This window comes from Mesoplodon bidens (genome assembly GCF_964165515.1).
Source record: "Mesoplodon bidens genome assembly, chromosome: 12".
Classification (NCBI taxonomy): domain Eukaryota; kingdom Metazoa; phylum Chordata; class Mammalia; order Artiodactyla; family Ziphiidae; genus Mesoplodon; species Mesoplodon bidens.
In genome coordinates, this window is record NC_138168.1 from 43416517 (window position 1) to 43442700 (window position 26184).

General features: G+C 39.9%; 1 protein-coding gene across 4 annotated transcripts in view; it reads left to right on the plus strand.

Annotated features, from left to right (window-relative positions):
• Positions 1 to 25950, plus strand: part of AFG1L (AFG1 like ATPase) — a 222933-nt gene extending 196983 nt beyond the window's left edge. For all 4 annotated transcript variants that reach the window (XM_081251122.1, XM_081251121.1, XM_081251120.1 and 1 more), the window contains 3 exons: positions 15798 to 15938; positions 20383 to 20496; positions 22417 to 25950. In XM_081251122.1, coding sequence (XP_081107248.1) covers positions 15798 to 15938; positions 20383 to 20496; positions 22417 to 22545 — 384 coding nt within the window. In that variant the 3' untranslated portion in view covers positions 22546 to 25950. The remainder of the gene's footprint in view (positions 1 to 15797; positions 15939 to 20382; positions 20497 to 22416) is intronic.
• The last annotated feature ends 234 nt before the right edge of the window (positions 25951 to 26184 follow it).

Consider the following 26184-nt stretch of genomic DNA (forward strand, 5'->3'; position numbering starts at 1 on the left):
AGAATTAAATACTTTTTTAAAAATTAGAGCAAAGGGAAAACAGAAAAGTTGAAAGACAAGAAAAGTTAATATACATCAATCCATATCATAAACTTCTACCAAGTTCTTAAAATTGAAAAATTAAATCAACACTTAGCCTCCCTCCAGCCAAAGAGGGGAAAGATAGCCTCCCTCCAGCCAAAGAGGGGAAAGGATACTTAGTAAGTTAGAATATAGAAGCAATTTAGCTACTCAGAAGAAGTGAAGATTTTGCCGGGGGGTGGGGGGGTGGGGGGTGCGGAGCAGGGAGCGGGACTTGTACCTTTCATAAAGGGACGTCTGAAAGATGCCAGTGGACAATTTTCTTAGCACCATTCCTGCTGCTAATAATACAAGTTTGTACTGTACAGATTCTTATATATAAGCTGGGGGCACAATGACAAAGTACAGTTCAATGAAACTAGGGCTATAGAGGTCAAAAAAGTACTTTGCAACTAAACTCTTCTCTTTATTATTCGACTTGATCCAGAGAAATAGTTTTAAATGTTTAGAGATTGGATAGACTCACTTTCAAGCCTTTCACGAATGTTGTATCTTTTAATAAAATTTGGGTAGCAGATAATTCAAAGTTGTCTCTTTGACAAGAAGATGGAGTGAAGAATTCTATTGGTCTTAATAAGTTTCAAGGAGTTGGCCCTTTGTGTATGCAGCGGTACAGAGAGGCATACAACCTTGCTCTGTTTCATGTTTTAATATCTTTAGAGTATGAATTTAGCGTTTTTCACTGAGTATTTCCATGATTTGGAAAGCAGAAGAGTATGAGGAAGGATAACTCTTTAATATCTACTTTTCCAACTCTGCTTAGGCTTTTCTAATATCCACCTCTAAGAGGATTCAGTTTCTTCCCAATGACTGCTCACAAAGAAAGCAAAACAAAAACAATAAAATCTCTTCATTTGTTAGATTTTAACAGGTTCAGAAACCATCATTCTCAAATTTAAAATAATTTCTTTGCTATTCTAAAGTTCTTTACAAAGTTACTTTTTAGTTTCCTAAATGTAATTTTTCATGCCCCTGAAATCCAGAGGGAAGAGTTAACATTGATCGACCTTTCATTTCATATGCACATGTAGAACCAGTAGCAAAGGGTATAGAACCTCATGTTGCACCATATGGGGGTAATCTTTCAAATTTCTTCCAGATAGATCTCAAAGCCAGACAAATTTATAACATTGCCTTTCCTCCCATGAGATGTAGCAAATACTGCCCTCTACTGAGGGATGCTCACGATGGCTCAATTATGTTCACCATCAAGTGCTAATCTTCTATCAGTTACTGATTTCAATGATTCTGGTAGTATTGTTACTAATTACTTCATCATTATCATGTACATTCTTATTAAAATCATTAAATTAAAAATAGAAAATGAAAAAGATGGAAACATGTATCAGCCTTGGCCACGTACATTTAATACCTTCTGTAGTCTATACAATCAGATATCATAATGTCTGAGGCTTTAACAATAATGTTTAAATTTCCATTTGTTTTGAATGAGCCAAGAAAATCCCTTTTGCAGTGGGAAATTAGAAGGGTTTTTTTTTTTTTTTTTTTTTCTTTTTGCGGTATGCGGGCCTCTCACTGTTGTGGCCTCTCCCGTTGCGGAGCACAGGCTCCGGATGCGCAGGCCCAGCGGCCATGGCTCACGGGCCCAGCCGCTCCGCGGCATATGGGATCCTCCCAGACCGGGGCACGAACCCGTATCCCCTGCATCGGCAGGCGGACTCTCAACCACTGCGCCACCAGGGAGGCCCTAGAAGGGGGTTTTTATAGCATTATTTTAATAAATGATTTTGTGAAATGATTCTAGCAACCATTGGGCTATTTTTCTTCCCCCTGCCAATATTTTTTTTCAATGTCTGCTGGATTGCTAATATCTAGGTTAATCATTTCGAAGAACTAGCTGTTTGTGCAGCTAAAATAAAATTTCCTCATTGTTTATGATTTTAAAAGATTGATTATACATGGTTACTTAACAGTAGAGGACCACATTAAACTAAACCTTCCAATCAGAAACTTAGATCAAAAACTAGGACTTCCTTGGTGGCGCAGTGGTTAAGAATCTGCCTGCCAATGCAGGGGACACGGGTTCGAGCCCTGGTCTGGAAAGATCCCACATGCCGCGGAGCAACTAAGCCTGTGTGCCACAACTACGGAGCCTGCACTCTAGAGCCTGCGAGCCACAACTACTGAGCCCTCGTGCCACAACTACTGAAGCCCGCACCCCTGGACCCCATGCACCACAACGAAGAGTAGCCCCCGTTCGCTGCAACTAGAGAAAGCCTGCGTGCAGCAACTAAGACCCAACGCAGGCAAAGAAAAAAAAATATTTAATTAGGCTTCCCTGGTGGCGCAGTAGTTGAGAGTCCGCCTGCCGATGCAGGGGACACGGGTTCGTGCCCCGGTCTGGGAAGATCCCACATGCCGCGGAGCGGCTGGGCCCGTGAGCCATGGCCGCTGAGCCTGTGTGTCCGGAGCCTGTGCTCTGCAACGGGAGAGGCCACAACAGTGAGAGACCCGTGTACCGCAAAAAACAAACAAACAAACAAAAATCTTTAATTAGTGAAATACTTATTCACACACACACACATTGTATATGGCATGTTTTTGAAAACTGTCCTGCTGCCTGTGTTCCTGGACATGGAGAATATGGGTTCTCTTATTAGGCTAAATGCTCAGTATAATGCCTTGTTCAGCTCACTTGTGTTGTTCCCATTTTTCTAGAATCTGGTTAGAATTGGCTTAAAGCTTAAACAAATTTTGGGAGTCATTATAAACAAAACCTAGTAATTCAAAGTATCCCCATGGCTTTTTGTTTGTTTGTTTTTTTGGCTGTTCCGCACTGCATGAGGAACTTCCTGCCTGACCAGGGATCAAACCCATGCCCCCTGCATTGGAAGCATGGATTCTTTCCCACTAGACTGCTAGGGAAGTCCCCCTGCTCCCCCCGACCCCCATGGCTTCTTATAAAATCTAAAGCATAACCCTCTCATTACCTTAATTCAGAAACTTTAGATACCCTGAGAACTAACAAGAGAGTCTAGCCAGGTTGAATAATCCCATGGTGGGGGTAGATTCTAGGACATGGTTAGCCAAGGTCTGTGAAGGAGGCTGTGAAGGCTCATTTCTCTCAGACTTAAAAACCAAAGAAGCAGTCCTGTTTTGTATAGACTCTAGGCTGCTTTCTGACTATCATGCATAGTTAAATTGAAAGCTTAAACTGAATAAATTACCTGGGCAGGACTTTCTAATTCCAGAAGTATTTAGGGTCTTTCTGAATAGAGGGTTCTAAGCTACACTAACCCATTCATGATGTTAATTTTGTTGGCATAATCAAACCCAGTTATCTCATTTCCTAAAGGGGCAACTCTTGACAGTCCTCAAATTTTAGATGTCTGTTAAACAATTGGACATTCCAATCTGATGCCAGCTAATTGCTTAACAAATTATGGTCTCTACTTACTCAATCCCAGGTGGTTAGTATAATCCATTTCAGTAATTCTTACCATCTTATGGAGATTCTTTGGTGGTTTTAATGTATTGCCTTAGAGTGGTATTGATGCTTATACTCAGTGGTGCTTATTAATAATAATGACTATGCTAATGATTTCCTACTTCTTCATGTTCTTTTAATGTTGTGTTTTTAACCTATCTCCATATTTTTCATTTTGTTTTTCTATGCTGCAGGCTATAAGTCAGATGGGTTTTCCACTCCCCAGTCGAACTAGAAGAATTCCTAGAAATAAACCTGGCACAGTGCTTTTCACATAGTAGGCACTCAGTAGATCTGATATGATGCGGTTTGTGTTTCGAGAAAGTTTTCAGTTCCAGAATCTCCAGAATTAGACATCTCCAGGATTTGGAGATCTATTAGATATGCAGAGCTAGTTGCATCAGGGTGGGGAAAGGGTACAATTGCCTCTGGCTTGCCACATTGATTTTCTGTTGTTGTTGAGTCATTGTTTCTACAAATTCTCTTAAAATAAAAATATGATGCCCACCCCCCAATAGAATACTATATTAACCATTGTTATTTGGCCGTAGAGGGGATAGAGTGTTAGGCAAAGATCTGGCAGATCTAGGTAGAACTAGCCTCCTGCCACTGCGACTGTATAAATCAAGTAGTAAGACTTTTCCTCAGCACAAAAAGAACATCTGAAGTAGAATGTGTAAGAGTTGATAGTATTTTCTGGAATGGCGAGATATTTCCCAGCTGGATGTTATGGTCTTCATATTAATGAGATTTCTCATATTAAGGTGCCATATGACCAACCTTGGGAAATTATTTGCACACATTTCAGTGCTCTTTTTCTAATTATTATCTTTATTAGTTTGATGCACATAGTTGTTTTAACGTCAATTCTTTTTATTTTTTTTGTTTGTTTTGAAAAGGACACATTCATCTGAATTCCATTCAAGCATTTTTTTCCTATTAAAAGGTACTTCTCTTTAAGATCTGAGATATTGTCATTTCTGTGTAAACAAAGCAAGGTGCCACACATACTTGTTTAATTAGGAGCTATCAGGGCATCACTACAAGGAATTTATAAAGAGGAGTCTATACAGATAAAGAGTAACCCTTAGGACAGTATAATCTAGACAGCGCTTGAAATAATAATCGTCCTACTTGAGCTGAAATAATGGTGGCAGAACAAGCATTAGCCAGGCAGAGAAAAAAGAAACTCAAGCTGGCAGCTCATTCGTGTCACTGAAGTGGATCAACTGCTCATTGCAGGGCAGAAGGCAGGCTGGTGGTAATGCTCGTGCCTTTCACATTGGTGTGGCATTGAGAAAATCCTCACTCCCGGCCTCAGGGTCAAACCAAAACAGACAGCTGTGCCGTTTCTCATACAGGAGAAAGAAGACAGCAGGCAAGCTCTTTATTCCTAAAAGTTTGTTAGAGAAACTGTGCTACATGTAATCCAGCTGTATATTCTTGGTAATTAAGGAAAACAAATGCCCTTAGCAAACTCATTATAGATTTAAAGTTCTTTAAGTTTTCATCAGGTTTCCACAGAAACAAAGAGTTTGAAACAATAGTCGAGAATGCATAAACCATTGAATAAGTGGATTTTAAAGTTCTTGTTTAGAAAATTATTCAGATAACCAGCCACATCAAAGACAAACTTTTTAATTGCTCAGGTAGAAAGATGGAGACTGTCACCCTTATCTATCATAAGAAGAATCTGCATTTGGTAATGCTACTTGAATTTTGAGCTAAAATAATATACTTAAGGATGCTACTAACTGGGGTGCCATTTAGTACTCAAAAATAATCATATGCTTTAGTTATTCATAGGACACAATGCATGAATTTATAATACTAATTATGATTTCAAACAGTGTCTTATGCTATGGTTTACTTACATAGGCAGATCAACTAATGCAAAATGTAACTATAAATATTTGCAGCTGCCATAGGTATCATGTGCATGCAATTTAGTGGTATGTTAGTGAAGTCAAAAAAGTAGAAAGGGCTTCCCTGGTGGCGCAGTGGTTGAGAGTCCGCCTGCCGATGCAGGGGACACGGGTTCGTGCCCCTATCCCGGAAGATCCCACATGCCGCGCAGCGGCTGGGCCCGCGAGCCATGGCCGTGGAGCCTGTGTGTCCGGAGCCTGTGCTCCGCAACGGGAGAGGCCACAGCAGTGAGAGGCCCGCGTACAGAAAAAAAAAAAAAAAAAAAAAAAAAAAAAGTAGAAAAATGTGTCTTCTCTGTGTTTTGCGAAGTCCTTGTAGGATTTAGTACAATACCTTGTATTTATTAAACATTCAGTAAATATAATTGATTTTGAAGAAGAATTGGTGACTGTATTCATTTATTCCCCAATCTTGTATTATGCAAGACTCTGTTCCCTGGTCTGTGCAAGGTTCTAGGGACACTGAGGTGAATAAATAGTGCAGTTGATCCTTGAACTGTGCAGGATTAGGGGTGCTGGTCCTACACGCAGTTGATGATCCATGTATAATTTATAGTTGGCCCTCTGTATACTCTGTTCCTCTACGTCCGAGGTTCCGCACCCTTGGATTCAACCAACCATGGATCATGTAGCACTGCAGTATTTACTACCAAAAAAAACCTGCATGTAAGTGGACCCACACAGTTCAAACCGTATTTTTTAAGAGTCATCAGAAAAATCTTAAAGTAGATCATAAAAATACCTCTAAGTCTATCACTCAGACCACTTAGAGACAGCAATTGTTAGTATTTTTTACATATTTACTTAGCCTTTGTCCTACATATATGTTTTGAATACAATTATAAATTTTCATTATCCTTTTTTCACTTAACTTTTTACCATAAGCATGTTTCCATATCATAAAATATTTTTCATAAACACCATTATTTGTTGGCAACATATTATTGCATTATATTAATGTGCCCTCTTGAGCCATTCCTCTGTTTGTTATGCTTTAAAGTTGCTTTTGGGTTCTCATAGTCATAAATAATCCTTGTGTATAGCCTTTGGTTGAATTTCTGATTATTTCCTATAGATTGATTTCTAGAAGCAGAATGACTGGGTCAAGTTTATGACTTCTTTTAGGGCTCTTAATACAACCCAACAGTTTTTTTTCTGCAACAGCTGAACTGATTTACTCGTCCAGCAGCAATGGATGTCTCATTATATGCTTTCCAGCATTGAGTAGTGTAATTTATTTTTCTTTACAGAATTGCAATATGAAAAATGATACATCATTCTTATTTTGTCTTACTTTGGTTACTACTGAGCTTGACTATATTTTTTGTTTGCTTATTAGCCCCTTTTAATTTTTATAATTTTTGTTCCATGAATTGTCTGTTCAAATTCATTATTTTTCTATTGGAATGCTCTTACAGTTTTAATTTTATTGCAGTCAGTCCTTGTCTCCCCCAATTCCTTTTTTGTATCAACTTGCTTTCTCTCTATGGCTTTCTGTTTTCATTGAGTTGGGTCCATGTCATCTTGTACTCTAAATAAGGATGCCACATAATTTTCTGGCTTTTTTTCTTCTAGTTCTTATATACAGTAAATCATGTTTTATTTTTGGAAATAAGTTTTATACTGCACCATAAAAATTCCAAAATTGATTACAAAAGTAAATAAACATAAAATAAATGATACTATATGTGCTTACATGTATTTATTAATTATGTAAAACCAATCTTTTTTTTAACATCTTTATTGGAGTATAATTGCTTTACAATGTTGTGTTAGTTTCTGCTGTATTACAAAGTGAATCACCTATATGTTTACGTATGTCCCCATATCCCCTCCCTCTTGCGTCTCCCTCCCATCCTCCCTATCCCACCCCTCTAGGTGGTCACAAAGCACCAAGCTGATCTCCCTGTGCTATGCGGCTGCTTCCCACTAGCTAGCTATTTTACATCTGGTAGTGTATATATGTCCATGCCACTCTCTCACTTCGTTCCAGCTAACCCTTCTCCCTCTTCATGTCCTCAAGTCCATTCTCTACATCTGCATCTTTATTCCTGTCCTGCCCCTAGGTTCATCAGAACCATTTTTTATTTTTTTTTAGATTCCATATATATGTGTTAGCATATGGTATTTGTTTTTCTCTTTCTGACTTACTTCACTCTGTATGACAGACTCTAGGTCCATCCACCTCACTACAAATAACTCAGTTTTGTTTCTTTTTATGGCTGAGTAATATTCCATTGTATATATGTGCCACATCTTCTTTATCCATTTATCTGTCGATGGACACTTAGGTTGCTTCCATGTCCTGGCTATTGTAAATAGTGCTGCAATGAACATTGTGGTACATGACTCTTTTTGAATTATGGTTTTCTTAGGGTATATGCCCAGTAGTGCGATTGCTGCGTCATATGGTAGTTCTATTTTTAGTGTAAAACCAATCTTTTGCTATAAAAGCTAGGTCATATTTTTTCTGCATGTGCTGGACTTGCTAATGACTTCTAAAACATGGGCTTTTCTTAGTAAATCTCTCTATAGCAAGTATAGTATTTCAGCAAATCACCCCAAATTCAGTGGCTTAAAAAAATAAGCATTGGGCCTCCCTGGTGGCGCAGTGGTTGAGAGTCCGCCTGCCGATGCAGGGGATACGGGTTCGTGCCCCGGTCCGGGAGGATCCCATATGCCGCGGAGCGGCTGGGCCCGTGAGCCATGGCCGCTGAGCCTGCGCGTCCGGAGCCTGTGCTCCGCAACGGGAGAGGCCACAACAGTGAGAGGCCCGCATACCGCAAAAAAAAAAAAAAAAAAAAAAAAAAAAGCATTTATTATCGCTCTCTAATCAGCTAGGAAGTTGGGAAGTCAGCTGGGAAATTGTTTTGATCTATTTTGGGCTCACTTGTGCATCAACACTCAGCCTTGCTGATCTTGGTTCGGCTCTCTCATCTGTTTGGGGGGCTGGCTGGCTGTAGGCTGGCCTGAGATACTTTCTCAGCTTAGACAATTGGCTCTCCTTCTGTCCCTTCCTCTTTTAGCAGGCCAGCCTAGGTGCTGCAACAGAGTGAGCAGAAGCAGGCCAAGCCTCTTGAGACCTAAGCTCACAACTGGAAATTTGTCACTTTTGCCCCATTCTATTGGCTGTGATAAATTACAAGTCCAGCCCAGATTGAAGAGTTGTGCAGATAGACTCCATGTCTTGATGCTACAGCTGGAAAGTCACAGTCCAAAGGGTGTGGACAAGGAGGCAAGAATAATTGGAGCCATAATTGTAATCAGACTACCCCACGTAGACATTCTTCATTTCTCCAAAAATATTTTAAATGAATTTTAAATTATCATAATCTTACAGAGAATTTTTTAGTTAATGCATTTGAATGCCCCAGACACCTTTAAATACTGAATGCTACTGAAAGTGAGGGGGTGAGTGGTCCTGTGGAAGCATTAGTATCAGCTTCTTGGTCATAGTGATCAAGATGTCACACATCAAAAATGATACCATTGGGGCCTCCCTGGTGGCGCAGTGGTTGAGAGTCCGCCTGCCGATGCAGGGGATACGGGTTCGTGCCCCGGTCTGGGAGGATCCCATATGCCGCGGAGCGGCTGGGCCCGTGAGCCATGGCCTCTGGGCCTGCGCGTCCGGAGCCTGTGCTCCGCAACGGGAGAGGCCACAACAGTGAGAGGCCCGCATACCGCAAAAAGAAAAAAAAAAAAAAAAAAAAAAAAAAATGATACCATTGGTGATACCATGGCACACTGGGCTATATAATATGATTTGGCAGCATCTATATGTGGTTTGGTGAAAACATTTATTATATTTCTTTATATTATGTAATCATGAGAAGAAAAATAAATTTACAAAGATGTTTTAAGTATGTCAAACACTAAATTTGAACAAAACTGTCAAATAAAATCTTTTCAAATTTGTAATGAGAAAAGTTATCTCTATGAATATAGCTTTTTAAGAATCACATTTGATGTTGAAAATGGCTAAATGCAGTTCCTGATTTAAAAAATTTTAATGATAATCTGAAGAAAATTTGAAGAGAAACTTTTGACAGTTACCATCTTACGTGAATAAGAGTCCTTGTTCATACAGGAAGTGTTAGGAAGCCATCCACTTCCAATAATTGTGGACTCTTTGTCAGTAATTTTCACCAACCTTGTAGTTAGGACAATGAAAGAAGTTGGATGAATTAAGTATTAGGATAGGCTAACTGTGGAAACAGACAACCCCCCAAATCTCAGAGCCTTAACAAATAAACATGTGTTTCTTGCTCATATCACCATCCAGTGCAGGTTGGCCAGGAAACTGCTCCATGTGGTCCCTCATGGATCCAGGCTTCATCCCTGTTGTGCCTCCACCCTCCTTTAAGTCCTCAGAGCCCTCTCTTTTCAACCAGGAGATGAGTAAAGGAAGTGAGGAGTCTGTGTGGGCGGTATTTATGGGCCAGATCTAGAAATGATGCATATCACCTTCTGTTGCATTCCACTGGCCTGAATTTGATCACATGGCCACACCTAAATGTAATCTAGCTGTGTGCCCAGGAAAATGAAGAAAACATAGATATTGGTGAGCACTAGCAGTCTTCTTTTAAAAAACAAGTTGAGCTGAACTGAACTTGCTTTTGGCAGCCTAGTTGGGTAGTGAGACAAAAGGCAGAGACTAGGGCCAGCCAAAGGTGGGGGACCTAGTAAACTGCTCTCCACTTTGGTTGGAGCCCTAAAGGACTGCACTCTAGGAATAAGAGTGAGCCCAAAGTAAACCAGCTCTCTGTGGACTTCAGTCAAACTTTGTGTGAGCCAAGTAGCTCAGAATACTTTCAAGCCTTGAACTTGAAATTCTTTCTACAAGTGTTTTTTTTCCAAAGAAAAAATACAGTACACAAAGTTAACCAAACATATGAGGAGACAAGACAATAAAATTAAAACACCAGGTATTGGAATTATGAGTTTATATTTTAAACAACTAAGCTTACATATTCAAAGAGATTTAAAAAGAAAGATAGGCTTGGAAATTTAAGTGTAGGAATCTAGAAAATATAGAAAGAGAGATATCAACTTTGAAAAAGAACCAGTAGAATTTCCAGAACTGTAAAGTGTATAACCAAAGTTAAGAACTCAATGGATGAGTTTAAGAGCAGATAAAACATAGCTAGGGAGAAACATGGTGAAGTAGAATATAGGTCAGAGGAAATTATCCAAAATGAATCATGAAGAAGTGAAAAAAAGAAAGGGTAAAAGAAATGGAGATGATGAAGTTTAACTTAGGTTCATTTAGAGTAGCAGAAGGGGAAGAGAGAGAGAGAGAAAACAGAACAGAGGTAATAAACACATGCAGATGGACTGGATGTTGTCTGACAGTTATGGAAAAAAGAAACACAATGCGCTGGTCATCAAGCTCACATGGAGAAAAATTGCTCAGATTAAGACACGATATCAATGGGAGCATATCAGCCTGGGCTAACAAGCTGTAAATATTGTATACTATTGATTTTTAATTTTATATAAGCAATTTTTTATTTCCAACTCATATACAGATCTCATTGTGTATATAGCATAATTTCCTGGAGAAAACAAATTTTGCAGTGAATTTTAATTATTTTAATTGTGGTAAGCATCAGGTTTAATTGTGTTAAGCACAGAAATGTCGATCTTTATTTTAAATTATTTTTCACCACTCATTTTCTTCAAAGGGTAGCAATAAATATATGCAAGTTATTTTTTATTATAGAAAGTTGGTCTGCAAAGACGAATCTAGATTCCAATTCATTGCTTTAAAGAAAAGATGCACAATTAACATCATCCACTGTCTAATCTCAGGACCATTTCTGAGGTCCATATGTGTCTCACCTCTTTGTAATATACAGGGTGAACTCTTTACTGATACACACAAAACAACAACTGTTAAAGGTAAAGACTTGCCTTTTGACATTACTAGGCCTTTGATCTGGGGACTCTGGTGCTCGGCCATGAGGGCTGAACATGAACTATTGGTGAATGCTGCCATTCATCCCATCCCCTCCCTACCCCTTGTCTCCCTGGTGTGAAGAATTATTAGCTGAATGTAACTATACAACCAAAGTCAGATTTCATCCCAAATATCAAATCCGTTTTCCTTTGTCAAACTTTAAAGGAGAACACACACATTCAGCTTATGATTTCTTTTTTTAAATGTCCCTGAAAAAAATCCTACTTCTATAGATTAAGAAAGCTTAGGGATAAAAAGAGAAATGTCCATGACAAAACCGATACTATGATCTCACACAGGTGAGGCATAAATGATAAGATGCCCACTATAAAAATGATCTCCAAAAAAAAGCATTATTGTTTTTGCTATTCAAAAGTAACACAAGTTCACTGGGGGAAAAAAGTCCAAAAAGTATAACAAAGAAACAAAATTAATCTTTCATTCCACTATCCAAAGATAACCATTGTTAACATTATGATCTATATCTTTCCTAGAATGTTCCTACATGTGTTTTCTAGGATATACAGCAAAGGCTTACCTGGGGAGTGAGGAATTTGGGCCAACTAAGAAAAAGTGGGATTTTTTGGTAGGTGTTTCAATTAATTTGGTGACAAATGGGTATAAAAGAAGGAGTAGGCCTGCTCCCCAGGCTATGTTGTGTTTTATTCATACACTCACTAATGCATTCAATAAATATTAAGCACTTCCTATGTGACATGTACTGGGTTAGGGGCTGTTCGTTATGTGTGCCTGGGGCTTTACCACACACAGGTGCTCGTGTTATTACCACAAGACGTGTGGGAAGGAGAGGACCTGAAACATATGCTATTTTTGTCATCTACATATGACTTCAAGGAGGGCTGAGGTGCCAGGAGGGCAGATATTTTGGTGGACCACAGACAGGAAGGACCAGAGGGCGTGGCTCTTACCTCCTGAGTGCAAAGGCAGAGTCAGACTGGACTGTTGAACTGTCCACTTGCCTGGCTTTGTGAGCTGAGGAAAAGGTTATTTAATAGTTAATAAAAGAATAGCTATTATTTATTAAGTGTTGTATGCCAAACAGCATACTATGCATAAATCATTTTAGTTACTTCTCACATGAACTCTGTAAGTTAAGAACTAACACTTACTGATCACTTACTGTGTAACCACCACTGTTGTAAGATTTTACGTGCAATCGATGCATCAAATCCTTGGGACAAACCTATGAGACAGGTTATGATCCCTCTTTTACAGATGAGGAAATGGAAGTTCAGAAAGACTTGCTCAAGGTCACATACTAGATATGACAGACCATAACTCCAAAGTCCTTATGGTATTTTCTCTCACAACTATTTAACTTATTTAATTAATGAAAAATAGTGTTTCTAACTAATAAGAAACCCCCATCTCTCCCAAGATTCAATCCTGGGGAAGTTGGTTGAGTGTTACTTCTTAGACACTTCAACATCGAAGCCAGGATAAGAAAACAGACTCTTTAAATATATATTTTTTAAAACTTTATGTTTTAAATTAATCTTTTTGGAGCTGATTTCTTTGGGGAAAAGACTTCCTTCTTTGATTAATACATTTCATTCTTTTCATAGTTTTAAAGAAGAAGGTGATATTACTCTCTTCTTAGCCTAAATTGGGATTTCTTTGGCAATTAATAAGCTCTCCTTTATTTAATGACTTTTTTTATTGTGGTAAAATACTATATAACATAAAACTTACCACTTTAATCATTTTTAAAGTGTACATGTCAATGGCATTAATTATACTCACATGCTGTGCAGCCATCACAACTCTCCATCTCTAGAACTTTCTCATCATCCCAAACTGAAATTCTGCACCCATTAAACAACTTCCGCCAATGACTGTTGTTCTTAAAGGAGATAGATAACTATATTAAGCTTAGTTTTCTTTACATGAATGAGCACATAATTGTATGAAGGATATGAAGGAAAGGGATATTTGCCAGTATAATGGCAAATGCAGAGCCTACTGACAAAGGTATATAATTTGTAAAAATAGCTGAGTGAGCAGAATTCTGATTTTCAGCTGCCCTAGGCACTTCAGTGCACTTCTGATAATGATTTTCCTTGGGCATGTAGTTATACTGATAGAAATCATATCCATGCATAAATAGTGAGCTTAATTATACATAACTACATACCTAAGATGAGGTTTTACATTTTTTTTTACATATAATTTCTGATTTACAAAAGATGAGACACTAAATTCTAACTGATCTCAGAAAAGTAGTGTGGGTCACCCTCAGAGCATGAGTGTCTTATTGTATGAGTTCTCCTTTTTACAGGAAGACACTGTATATTACCTTCCCCCTCCCCTTTTGGGAATTGTTTTCATTACATGGGATTCCACAGTCTCATCTGGTCCCTGCTGTGACTCTGCGGACAGGCAAATGCACAAAGGCTGATTTTTAGGGTTTAGGATGTAGTCGGGGGTAGAGCAATGCTACCTGGTCCTATTGAGAATGACACTTCTTCACACCTTCAACTCATTCGTACTGAGCCTAATCATTTGAGCTCAAAATAATAAAAATAAAAAGCAGCTAGAGTGGGTTGAGTGGTAATGTATGTTCCAGGCACTGTGTAAAATGCTTTGCATGCATTATTTTGTTTAATCCTCACAACGCTGTGAGATAGGAAACAATTCTCATTTTACAGATGGGAAAACTAAGGGACAGAAAGATTAGGTTACTTGCCGAAGACACACCATTCATAAGTTACAGACTGAGGATTCAAACCCAGGCTGTCTAGAGCCCTTGTTCTGAGCTGCTCTGTTAACACACCCTTCTGGTCCACATCAACCTCGACAGCAGTGTTTCCTCATAACAGAGTCAAGGTTAGACCAAAATAAACCACACGTACATTCGAGCCCCTATGGCTGAGGTGAGCAGGGAGTCTCAGCTAAGGTCAGGCACTGGGTCCGGAGGTAGAGGCTGTCCAGCCAGGGAAGGGAAATGGAAAAGGCAAGGTCATCTCTTTTCTGGCCCCACTTGTTATTTGGTTGGTGAGAGGAGATGGAGGGAAGGGGCCTCTCTAAGCAGATTTCAAAGGCATCATGTCATTCTTTGTGCTCTCTCTCTGGTGTTGTGCCCCTTCGCCCTAGGCTGGTAGTTACTGCATCCTTCTTAGAACTGCTGTTCTTGAGGGAACCACCTCCCCAGAGCTTCACTCTCCGATTCACTCTAACCTCCCCACACCTCCACTAGAAGTTTTCTGAATATAACTGATTTTAGCTGGTCATTAGGATAGTGGTGGCCTTAAATGGATGGACTCTAAGGTGAGAATGACCCTCCCCTTCCTTGCAACTCCCTGATTCTCCCAGGAACATAGCCCTGTCTACATTTCTGAAAGCAGGAGTTTTAATGCAAATTACCACCCTAGTGAGGGAGACATTTTTGAACAGGGAGGAGTGTTAATGAATTCTGCCAGAAATTGAGGAGGCTTAGCCATCTGTGTCCCAGGGATCAGTTGTTGGGATCCAAGAGCTTCCAGAGGCACCTGAGAGCAGCTCCTGGCCTGCTAGTCTCCCCCACATTCTTGCAGGGCCAGAAACACTCTCCTGGCCCTGCTCATGGTTCCTGCTCACAGGGCACAGTCATCCACACACAACTTAAAATGAGAAGTGACTCTCCTGGGAGCGTTCCTAACCCCAAAGAGTGTTCGCAAGTCATTTTCATAACTGTCGTGAGTTAACTTCCTGTTTCAGGAGCAAGCACTTTACATCTGTAGGTGGCACCTTTGTGAATGGTTTTGTGGACCCTGAGTGCTGCATCCTCCTCGTGTGTAGAGGTAGCAGCTGCACCATGTTATGCTTGAGGTCTTGGTCTACTTCTGGTCATGAAAACCCTCTGGTATTCCTTACAGAGATTAGCAGTGTTTACTACATTGTACTTGAGTAATTGTACCTCAAATTAAACAAAAAAATATTTTCTGATGCTTTTCATGCTGGAGCATAGTCTTTATTTCAAAATGGTGACAAAATATTCAGCTGCCATGATAAGACAGCTCTATTTACCAGTAGTGACAGTTTGCAGTTGAGTCGTAGGAAGGGTTTGTTAGGATGTGTTTAAAGTCATGTCGTATAAATAAAAAGAGTAAAGACTGGGTTTAGGATGGGGGCCTACAAGATACCGGCGGAGGCGGCCAGAGTTATTCTTTCACTTCCCATCAAGGTCTTGCCTTCTCTCTTACTTGTTTACAGCACTGTTACAGTATAGTGAACTCTGTCCTCAGCCTACTCTGAAAACACTGCCCTGTTTGGTCAAGTTACCCCAAAGCTACCACCTAGATCACACCATGACAAGAAAAAGAGATGTCTTCAACCAGAATTGGCTTATTTCAATTTTCTTTTCTTTATTTCATTTTAATTATAGCCACTTGGAGCCAGTGACTATTTGGAACTGTCAAAGAATTTTGATACAGTATTTTTACGAAACATTCCACAATTTACCCTGGCAAAGAGGACCCAAGCTCGGAGATTCATAACTCTCATTGATAACTTTTATGATTTCAAGGTAAGGATGTGGTACATTTTCTCAACACTAAACATTTTGGACTGTGGAGCGAAATTATCTGGGCTGGAATCCTGGTCTACCACTTACTTCACTTCTCTGCACCTGTTTCTTCATCTGCAAATTGGAGATAATAATAGTATTTACTTCAGAGAACTGTTGTGAGGACAAAATAAACTAATACAGGTAAATCATTTAAAACACGACTTGGCACAAGCTGAATGCTGTATAAGTACTATTGGTAGTAGCAGTAATAGTAATAGTACTATATTAAAAATCCCATCATAAGACAGTCTGCTATATTACCAAATCCTTCATTCAACCAGACATATCATATGCTGTCTGTGAGGATGCACAGCACAATGCCTTACCTAGATTGAGTGCTCAATAAATACTTGTTGCATGAATAAATTATTGGACTGATAAAATAATGAATGAACAAAATGAATGAATGAATGACTAAAGTGCCCTCCTCAGTATTAGAGTTTTCTCTCCCTCTGACCCAGAAATCCCAGTACCTGTCATCTCTCTAAAAAAAAAAAAAAAAAATCCAGGTGTTTTAGCATGAATTGCAGAGCCTTTGTCCCTTCATCAGAGTCAGTATTGCCTAGTGGTTAAGGAGTGGGCCCTGGGACCAGGCTGAATACCTTGAAGACCAGCTTAACCTCTTGAACTTGAATTGCCTTCTTTAGCAAAAGAAGGCAATAATGGTATTTACCTCATAAGATTGTTGTGAGATACATGAGCATGTAAAGTACTTAGAACATCGTGTGGCGTACAGTAAGCTTTCAATGAAGGTGAGCCACGATTAATAGTATATACGTATAAATATATATTTACAGTAAAGTATAAGTACCACTTCAAATTAGAGTAAAATATTGTTTCACTGTTAGATACAGTTTTTCCTCCTTATTCCTTGCACAGAAAGAGATAGAGCAGTGATTCTAAAATTGAAGGGACTTTGAGGGGAGGAGAAAGTACCAGAATCTGCTGGGAGGGAGAGGTGAGATTTTTAATGTTTCCTTTATTCATTCATTCAACAACATTTATCATGCCAAGCACACTGCTAATTCAATGACAAGCAAAGCCAGACATGGTGCCTGCCTTCATGGAGCTGATAGTCTAGTGCTGAAAAAACACTAGTGAAACGTGCACAGAGCTGAGTGTAGAGTCCTCACTGGATGTTCTCTTGGAAAGAGAGGGTAGTTGGTGCTGTGAGAGTACAGGGGAAGAGTAAACTGATCTTTGTGTGGGACGTGGGGGTGGGCATGGAAAGTCCTGCTGAGGACCAGCTGCACCAGAATCATCTGAGCTACTTAAGATCCGGATTCCAGAGCCCACCCCATCCCCACCAGCAAATGAGGACCAAGGGTGGGGCCTGGAGCCTGCTTGTTCACCAGCTCCTCAAGTGCTGCTCACAAACTCCGAGATATGATGGCCAAGCTCAAAGTGCAGAGTGAAAAGCCCTCACCAGGGTGGCGAGTTTGCAGCAGAGGCCCTGTGATGGGCCTGAGCACGAAGGGCAGCCAGCGTGGCTCTGGTGCCACACCGAGGGCAGCCTGCCTTAGTGAGCATGATCCAAATCTGCTGCATGCTTCCAGGGGGTGTGCGAGCAGGGAGTCAGCAGAGGCAGGAAGCTGAGAACACCAGAGCTTAGGGGTCAAGTCCTGTCACTTGTCTCCTTCTGGGTCACTCACCCAGAGACTCTGCTCTGAAATAATCGCGTGGAGTCCAGAATAAATCGCCTGGAGGTGGCACTCTGTTTTTAGAGGGCAGTGCTTCAAGAAGAAAGTGGGAGAAGGGCATTGGTAGGTGGTTCTTAGACTGGAGGATTGATAAACTCTTTTTTTTTTTTTTTTTTTATCTTTTGGCTAGGAATACCTTAAAGAAAGCTTATGGTCCCCACCCCTTAGTCCCACCCCCTGATCCTACCTCCCCCAACTGTTTCACTTCTTCATTAGACAAAAAGACTTATCTGGCAATATGATGAAATATCAGAACTATTCTCCTAACATTTGCTTTAACTAAATCATGCATTTGGAGTTTATACTCTTTTTTTAAAGCATAGTTGAAATTATCTTATTTCAGAAATTGGGAGCATTAAACAGACATTGTTCTAGAATGTATTCTAGATGTATCTGTGAAATAAGGGCATTCCCATCTGAGTAATGAAAAAGTGTCATTTGTGATTTAAATAATTTATAAGAGGAGGTAGAAGGCTATTTGGATATAGAAATACTAGTCCCAAACATCAATACATTATTTTGAAGTATCAGCATATTTACTTAAATAATGATTTTAAAAGGATGGCTGTGAATCCTGAAAACAAATTCAGGTCTCCTTAAACATCAAGAAGAGTATGTTTTTGGGCTTCCCTGGTGGCACAGTGGTTGAGAGTCCGCCTGCCGATGCAGGGGACGCGGGTTCGTGCCCCGGTCCGGGAGGATCCCACGTGCCGCGGAGCGGCTGGGCCCGTGGGCCGTGGCCGCTGGGCCTGCGCGTCCGGAGCCTGTGCTCCGCGATGGGAGAGGCCACAGCAGTGAGAGGCCCGCGTACCCCAAAAAAAAAAAAAAAAAAAAAGAGTATGTTTTGTATATAAACTAGTGGAAATAAAATTTATAAAGATAAAAAAGCTGTTTCTGATATATGATCACATGTACACTCAAACACTATGTAATCAAGAAATATTAATGTCAAGCTTAGTCTTTTTGAAGGATGTCTGGCAGGATGCTGAAATAAATGTAGGTTCTGGAAACTCAGAGTATAAGTAGAGTAGCAGTGCATCTGGAAACTCAGGGTATAAGTAGAGTAGCAATGCACTGAACTTAGCAGTCTCAACTATGCAGCGAAGTGGTAATGGTGCATATGGGGAGCATCTTTGATGCACACAGAGATGGGCTCCAAACAGTTAGGTAAAAATGTCAACCTCAGTTGTAATGGAAAAACTACTGAACTTAGAACTGGAAGATCTGGGCTGGTATCACAAGTTGAGACCTCTACAGGCCCCAGTTGCCCAATAAAACCTTTGTTCCCTACTTCAGAGGGTGATATAAGCTGTGTGGAAATATTTGTAAAGTACTATGCAGATTAAAAATATCACTTTAGGGCTTCCCTGGTGGCGCAGTGGTTGAGAGTCCGCCTGCCGATGCAGGGGACACGGGTTCGTGCCCTGGTCCGGGAAGATCCCACATGCTGCGGAGCGGCTGGGCCCGTGAGCCATGGCCACTGAGCCTGCGCGTCCGGAGCCTCCTGGGCTCCGCAACGGGAGAGGCCACAACAGTGAGAGGCCCACGTACCACAAAAAAAATTTTTTAATTAAAAAAATATATATATATCACTTTAAAGAGACTCAAACTATAAGAAAAAATATGGACATGGTCAAAAGGCTTTTTAAAAAAGTATTTTGTTTCAAAAATACATTTGGAAACATCTGTGATCCTAGGCTATCTGAATATGGGTTATGTGGTTTGTCTATTTACATTTCAGAGCTATTCCAGAAATAGGAAAAAAGTTTCCAAATATTGAAATCCACCTTAAAGAAATGCTGAGGCTTCCCTGGTGGTGCAGCGGTTAAGAATCCACCTGCCAATGCAGGGGACACGGCTTCGAGCCCTGGTCCGGGAAGAGCCCACATGCCACAGAGCAACTAAGCCCGTGTGCCATAATGAGAAGCCACCACAATGAGAAGTCCGCGCACCACAACGAAGAGTAGCCCCCACTCGCCGCAACTAGAGAAAGCCCACGTGCAGCAAGGAAGACCTAACACAGCCAAAAATAAACAAAAATAAATTTTAAAAAAGATTTCCATATAATTATTTTTTTAAAAAGAAATGCTGTATTCACTTATTTATGCAAGATTTTTATTCATGAAGAAGATACAGTGTAAATGGGTCCTGCCAGTTTTGAAACTTTGACAACCACATTTTGCTGATGCTTTTTTGTAGACGTTTTAAGCATGGAGATTAATGAAATTTTTAGTAGCTTTAGGATAATTTAGGATAACTTCAGGATAATTAGCTAAAATCTCTAATTAGAAAAGCAGATTAATGAAATAGGAAAAAAGTCATAGATTGAAGCTTTAAAATATTTTTTTTTCCAAAATAAAGATAGGACTTGGAGAAAATGTGTAGAAGTCGAAATAAAGTTAAGACTGTTACTTGGATTGAAAGAGAGGAGTTCAAGGCATTGTTCTTTTGTAAATATGCATTCTATAAACTCATAAGAGTGTATTTTCACCAAGTACCAGTTTTGCTGCATATGTTTAGAACCATTTAAAAATATATATCACTTTAAAGAGACTCAAACTGTTAGAACAAATATGAACATTTTAAAAGCAAAAATCCAAGCTCCCTGTTATGACAAACAGATTTTTATGAGAAATTTGTTTTTACCTTCAACTTGTGAAAGGTAAGGAGTAACACCATTTACTCGTTTTCCTCTGTTTCAGGTGCGCATAATTTGCTCTGCATCAACTCCCATATCAAGCTTATTTTTGTATGAACATCATGACAGTGAGTTGGAGCAAAGCAGAATACTGATGGATGATTTGGGGCTGAGCCAGGTAGGCGATATTAACATAATCTCTTTTTATTATAAAACAGCTTAATTGTTTTTGGTTTGATGCATGGCTACATTTTGAAGAAGGAATGCAGTATGTATTTAACCACTGATTTGCTGCTCTCTTCTAAAGCCAGTATAGCAGGCATATCCTCAGCATCACTAAATGTAGGGAATTACAGCTTTAAAGTGGAAGGAATCTTCGTGATCATTTTTGCATATGATAGAAACAAAATCCAGGGAGGTGGACTTAATGGGCCTGAGGTTACACCACTGACTAATGGCAGGCCAGAGCTGGATCCAGGCACCGTCTTTGGTTCTGGGCTCATTCTGCATTCTGCTACACCATGCTGCCTTTTCTGGATATCCTTCTTCATGTCTGCTGGATTTGTAGAGTGCATGATACAGTATCCAACCATGTGAACTGGCTATTCCAGGACTATGAAGTGCCTGGCAAGGCCCTTGCTTTAAAAGAAATCCATGCTTCATCTCCTAACCCCCATTCTGTAGACATTTGTGGAACACCTGTGGGTGCTAGGATCTGGGGACACTCTGTTGGGAACCAGCCTATGCTGGCCTAGTTCTCTTGGAGCTAGGGGTCTGGTGCTTCACCCCAAGCCAAGCAGAAGTGACTTTGCATTTCCTTCTTCCGTATGAATGTTACAGGGTATATTTCTCAATGGTAGGCAATTGAAATATTAGTCAAAAATTTTAAACTATAAACATTCACCCCCAGAATGAGGCCAGCCCCATTCTTTCAACCCCAGTGGTGAAAGGCTATTTGGAATGAGGAGACAGTTCCTTATTGACCTGAGTAGAAATTATGCATTCTCAGGAGTCTGGGAAAATGAGGCCAATTATTCTTTTTGAAAGTAAACTTTCAAAATATGATTATTTAAATCTACATGTAGAAATAAATAGCTGCTTATGATCCCATTTCTCTAAGAGTGATACATCCAAATAAAGTCTTCAACAATTTGGAAGAATACACTTAAGGGGCTACATGATCTCAGTTCCTAAAGTCCTTTAAATCATTGGCTTTAAAATTTTTCTTCTGATCAGGTTCGGATACAGGGCAAAGTAAGCTAAGCACTTGGGGCTAATAATCATGAAGAAATCAGGGCACCTGACCGTAGGGTGATGCAGTTTTACGGTAGGTCAGTAACTTGGACTTAGGAGTCCAGAACTTTTCTCTGAAAGAGTGTAATAGCAAACCCCTAAGGAAAGAGACAAAAATTCAACGTTCACTTCTGGCTACAGGCTGGTGTTGGAATCACCAGTCCCAGGATGTTTACTGGCCTCATAGGGGGTTCCCGCTACATGGGAGGATCAAGCGTCCCAGCAGCTCAAGACCAAAAGCAGCTCTGGCCTTCCCGAAGTAAGCTCCCAGGCACGATCTCTAGGCCCACAGGAGACCTCTCAGTTACCCAGTTTGGAAAAGGCTCTTCAGGTTCATCTTCAGGCCTCCCCTCAGGAATATGGCCCTGTCTGTGGAGCTTCAGGAGAGGGTCTCAGCCTCGTCCTGACATACCAGAACTTCTTGGTTTTTCTGTTACTTATTTCTGGTGTGCACTTTTTGAGAAAAAATTCCTTTTCTGTCTGGAATGTCCTTCCATTGGATTTTGTAGAGAACTTGCATCTGAGCAAAAATTTTCTTATTTGGATTTTGGGGTGTTGTTTCAGCTTTAATTATTCATCTAATGTTTTCTCCCTGGTAATTTGTTCTGTTTATTGATTATTGGTTTAAATTAGCTGATTCTCTAGTCTAGTTTAAGAAATTGTATATGAAAAAAATTTATAGAATATTTTGTAGTATAAACCCAAAAAGTATTTTTTAAAGCCTGTACTTAGTTCTTTAAATTTTTAGTTGTGGGGGTTTTAATTGGTGCTAGGTTGTTGTTTTGTTTTGTTTTTTGGTAACCAGGACTCAGCAGAAGGACTCGCTATGTTTACTGGAGAAGAGGAAATCTTTGCATTTCAGCGCACAATTTCCCGGCTCACAGAAATGCAGACTGAACAATACTGGAATGAAGGGGACAGAAGCAAGAAGTAGCCGTCACTTTTGCATGAATAAAACTCTGGGCAAATCATTACCGCAGGGAGAACTCTTTATTATGGGACTTGAAGGAATCATTTTCTCATCATTAATTAAGCACTTTGTCCTCTGGACCATTTTTATCTAACATTGCTGTCAAAGATGTAGTGGATTAGTAAGTTAAAGCCATTTTTAGGGGCTTCCCTGGTGACGCAGTGGTTGAGAGTCCTCCTGCCAATGCAAGGCACACGGGTTCGAGCCCTGGTCTGGGAAGATCCCACATGCCACGGAGCAGCTGGCCCCGTGAGCCACAATTACTGAACCTGCGCATCTGGAGCCTGTGCTCCGCAACAAGAGAGGCCGCGATAGTGAGAGGCCTGCGTACCGCGATGAGGAGTGGCCCCCACTTGCCACAACTAGAGAAAGCCCTTGCACAGAAACGAAGACCCAACACAGCCATAAATAAATAAATAAAATTTTAAAAAAAAAAGAGCCGGTGACACGTACGTGCGCCAAGACAGCACGAATTGGAGAAAAAAAAAACACTTTTAGGTCTACTTTTTGCCTATTTATTTGGCCTTATTTCTGCACCACAAAATTAAAATCAGCACTCCTGAAGTTAAATGTAGGACTAGGCATTTTGGTTTCATATTAAGCCACCTGAATGAATCTTGAACACACACACACACGGTAAATGCAGGGTGTCGGGACATCTCTAAGCTTTGGCTACATGGTAGCCGCACAATAGAAACACATCTTTATGAGAGGGAAAGAAAAAACTCTACATTTCAATTCAAAACAAGGAAAGCTTTATGATCTTATTTCTTTTGTTTTTCCCCCATGGTACCTTATATGACCCTGGCTTTTTTTTTTTTTTTTTGTAAACATCTTTATTGGAGTATAATTGCTTTACAATGTTGTGTTAGTTTCTGCTGTATGACAAAGTGAATCAGCTATATGTATACATATATCCCCTTATCTCCTCCCTCTTGCATCTCCTTCCCACCCTCCGCATCCCACCCCTCTAGGTGGACACAAAGCACCGAGCTGATCTCCCTTTGCTATGTGGCTGCTTCCTACTAGCTATCTGTTTTACATTTGGTAGTGTATATATGTCCATGCCACTCTCTTACTTGGTCCCAGCTTACCCTTCCTCTGCCCCGTGTTCTCAAGTCCATTCTCTACATCTGCATCTTTATTCCTGTCCGGCCCCTAGGTTCATCAGAACCTTTTTTTTTTCTTTTTTTTTTAGATTCCATATATATGTGTTAGCATACGGTATTTGTTTTTCTCTTTCTGACTTACTTCACTCTGTATGAAAGCCTCTAGGTCCATCCATCTACCTCACTTCAAATAACTCTATTTCATTCCTTTTTATGGCTGAGTAATATTCCATTGTATATATTTCACACACCTTCTTTATCCATTCATCTGTCGATGGACACCTAGGTTGCTTCCATGTCCTGGCTATTGTAAATAGAGCTGCAGTGATCATTTTGGTACATGACTCGTTCTCAATGGTGAAAAGCTGAAAAAAATTTGAATTATGGTTTTCTCAGGGTATATGCCCAGTAGTGGGATTGCAGGGTCGTATGGGTAGCTCTATTTTTAGTTTTTTAAGGAAACTCCATACAGTTCTCCATAGTGGCTGTATCAATTTACATTCCCACCAACAGTGCAAGACGGTTCCTTTTTCTCCACCCCTTCTCCAGCATTTATTGTTTGTAGATTTTTTGATGGTGGCCATTCTGACCGGTGTGAGGTGAAAACTCATTGTAGTTTTGATTTGCATTTCTCTAATGATTACTGATATTGAGCATCCTTTCATGTCTTTATTGGCAATCTGTATATCTACTTTGGAGAAATGTCTATTTAGGTCTTCTGCCCATTTTTGGATGAGGTTGTTTGTTGTTGGGTTTTTTTTTTTTTTTGCGTTACACAGGCCTCTCACTGTTGCAGCCTCTCCTGTTGCGGAGCACAGGCTCTGGACGCGCAGGTTCAGCGGCCATGGCTCACGGGCCCAGCTGCTCTGTGGCACGTGGGACCTTCCCGGAGCGGGGCACAAACCTGTGTCTCCTGCATTGGCAGGCAGACTCTCAACCACTGCACCACCAGGGAAACCCATAGGTTGTTTGTTTTTTTGATATTGAGCTGCATGAGCTGCTTATATATTTTGGAGATTAATCCTTTATCAGTTGCTTCATTTGCAAATATTTTCTCCCATTCTGAGGGTTGTCTTTTCGTCTTGTTTATGGTTTCCTTTGCTGAGCAAAAGCTTTTCAGTTTCGTTAGGTCCCATTTGTTTATTTTTTTATTTCCATTTCTCTAGGAGGTGGGTCAAAAAGGATCTTGCTGTGATTTATGTCAAAGAGCGTTCTTCTGATGTTTTCCTCTAAGAGTTTTATAGTGTCTGACCTTACATTTAGGTCTTTAAACCATTTTGAGTTTATTTTTGTGTATGGTGTTAGGAAGTGTTCTAATTTCATTTTTTTACAGGTAGCTGTCCAGTTTTCCCAGCACCACTTATTGAAGAGGCTGTCTTTTCTCCATTGTATATTCTTGGCTCCTTTATCAAAGATAAGGTGACCAGATGTGTGTGGGTTTATCTCTGTGCTTTCTATCCTGTTCTGTTGATGTATATTTCTGTTTTTGTGCCAGTACCATACTGTCTTGATTACTGTAGCTTTGTAGTATAGTCTGAAGTCAGGGAGCCTGATTCCTCCAGCTCCATTTTTCTTTCTCAAGATTGCTTTGGCTGTTTGGGGTCTTTTGTGTTTCCATACAAATTGTGAAATTTTTTGTTCTAGTTCTGTGAAAAATGCCATTGGTGGTTTGATAGGGATTGCACTGAATCTGTAGATTGCTTTGGGTAGTATAGTCATTTTTACAATGTTGATTCTTCCAATCCAAGAACATGGTATATTTCTCCATCTGTTTGTATCATCTTTAATTTCTTTCATCAGTGTCTTATAGTTTTCTGCATACAGGTCTTTTGTCTCCTTAGGTAGATTTATTCCTAGGTATTTTATTCTTTTCGTTGCAGTGGTAAATGGGAGTGTTTCCTTAATTCCTCTTTCAGATTTTTCATCATTAGTGTATAGGAATGCAAGAGATTTCTGTACATTAATTTCATATCCTGCCGCTTTACCAGATACACCGATTAGCTCTAGTAGTTTTCTGGTAGCATCTTTAGGATTCTTTATGTATAGTATCATGTCATCTGCAAACAGTGACAGTTTTACTTCTTTTCTGATTTGGATTCCTTTTATTTCTTTTTCTTCTATGATTGCTGTGGCTAAAATTTCTGAAACTGTGTTTTATAATAGTGGTGAGAGTGGGCAACCTTGTCTTTTTCCTGATTTTAGAGGAAATGGTTTCAGTTTTTCACCATTGAGAACGATGTTGGCTGTGGGTCTGTCATATATGGCCTTTATTATGTTGAGGTAAGTTCCCTCTCTGTCTACATTCTGGAGGGTTTTTATCATAAATGGGTGTTGAATTTTGTCGAAACCTTTTTCTGCATCTATTGAGATGATCGTATGATTTTCTCCTTCAATTTGTTAATGTGGTGTATCACATTGATTGATTTATGTATATCAAAGAATCCTTGCATTCCTGGGATAAACCCCACTTGTTCGTGGTGTATGATCCTTTTAA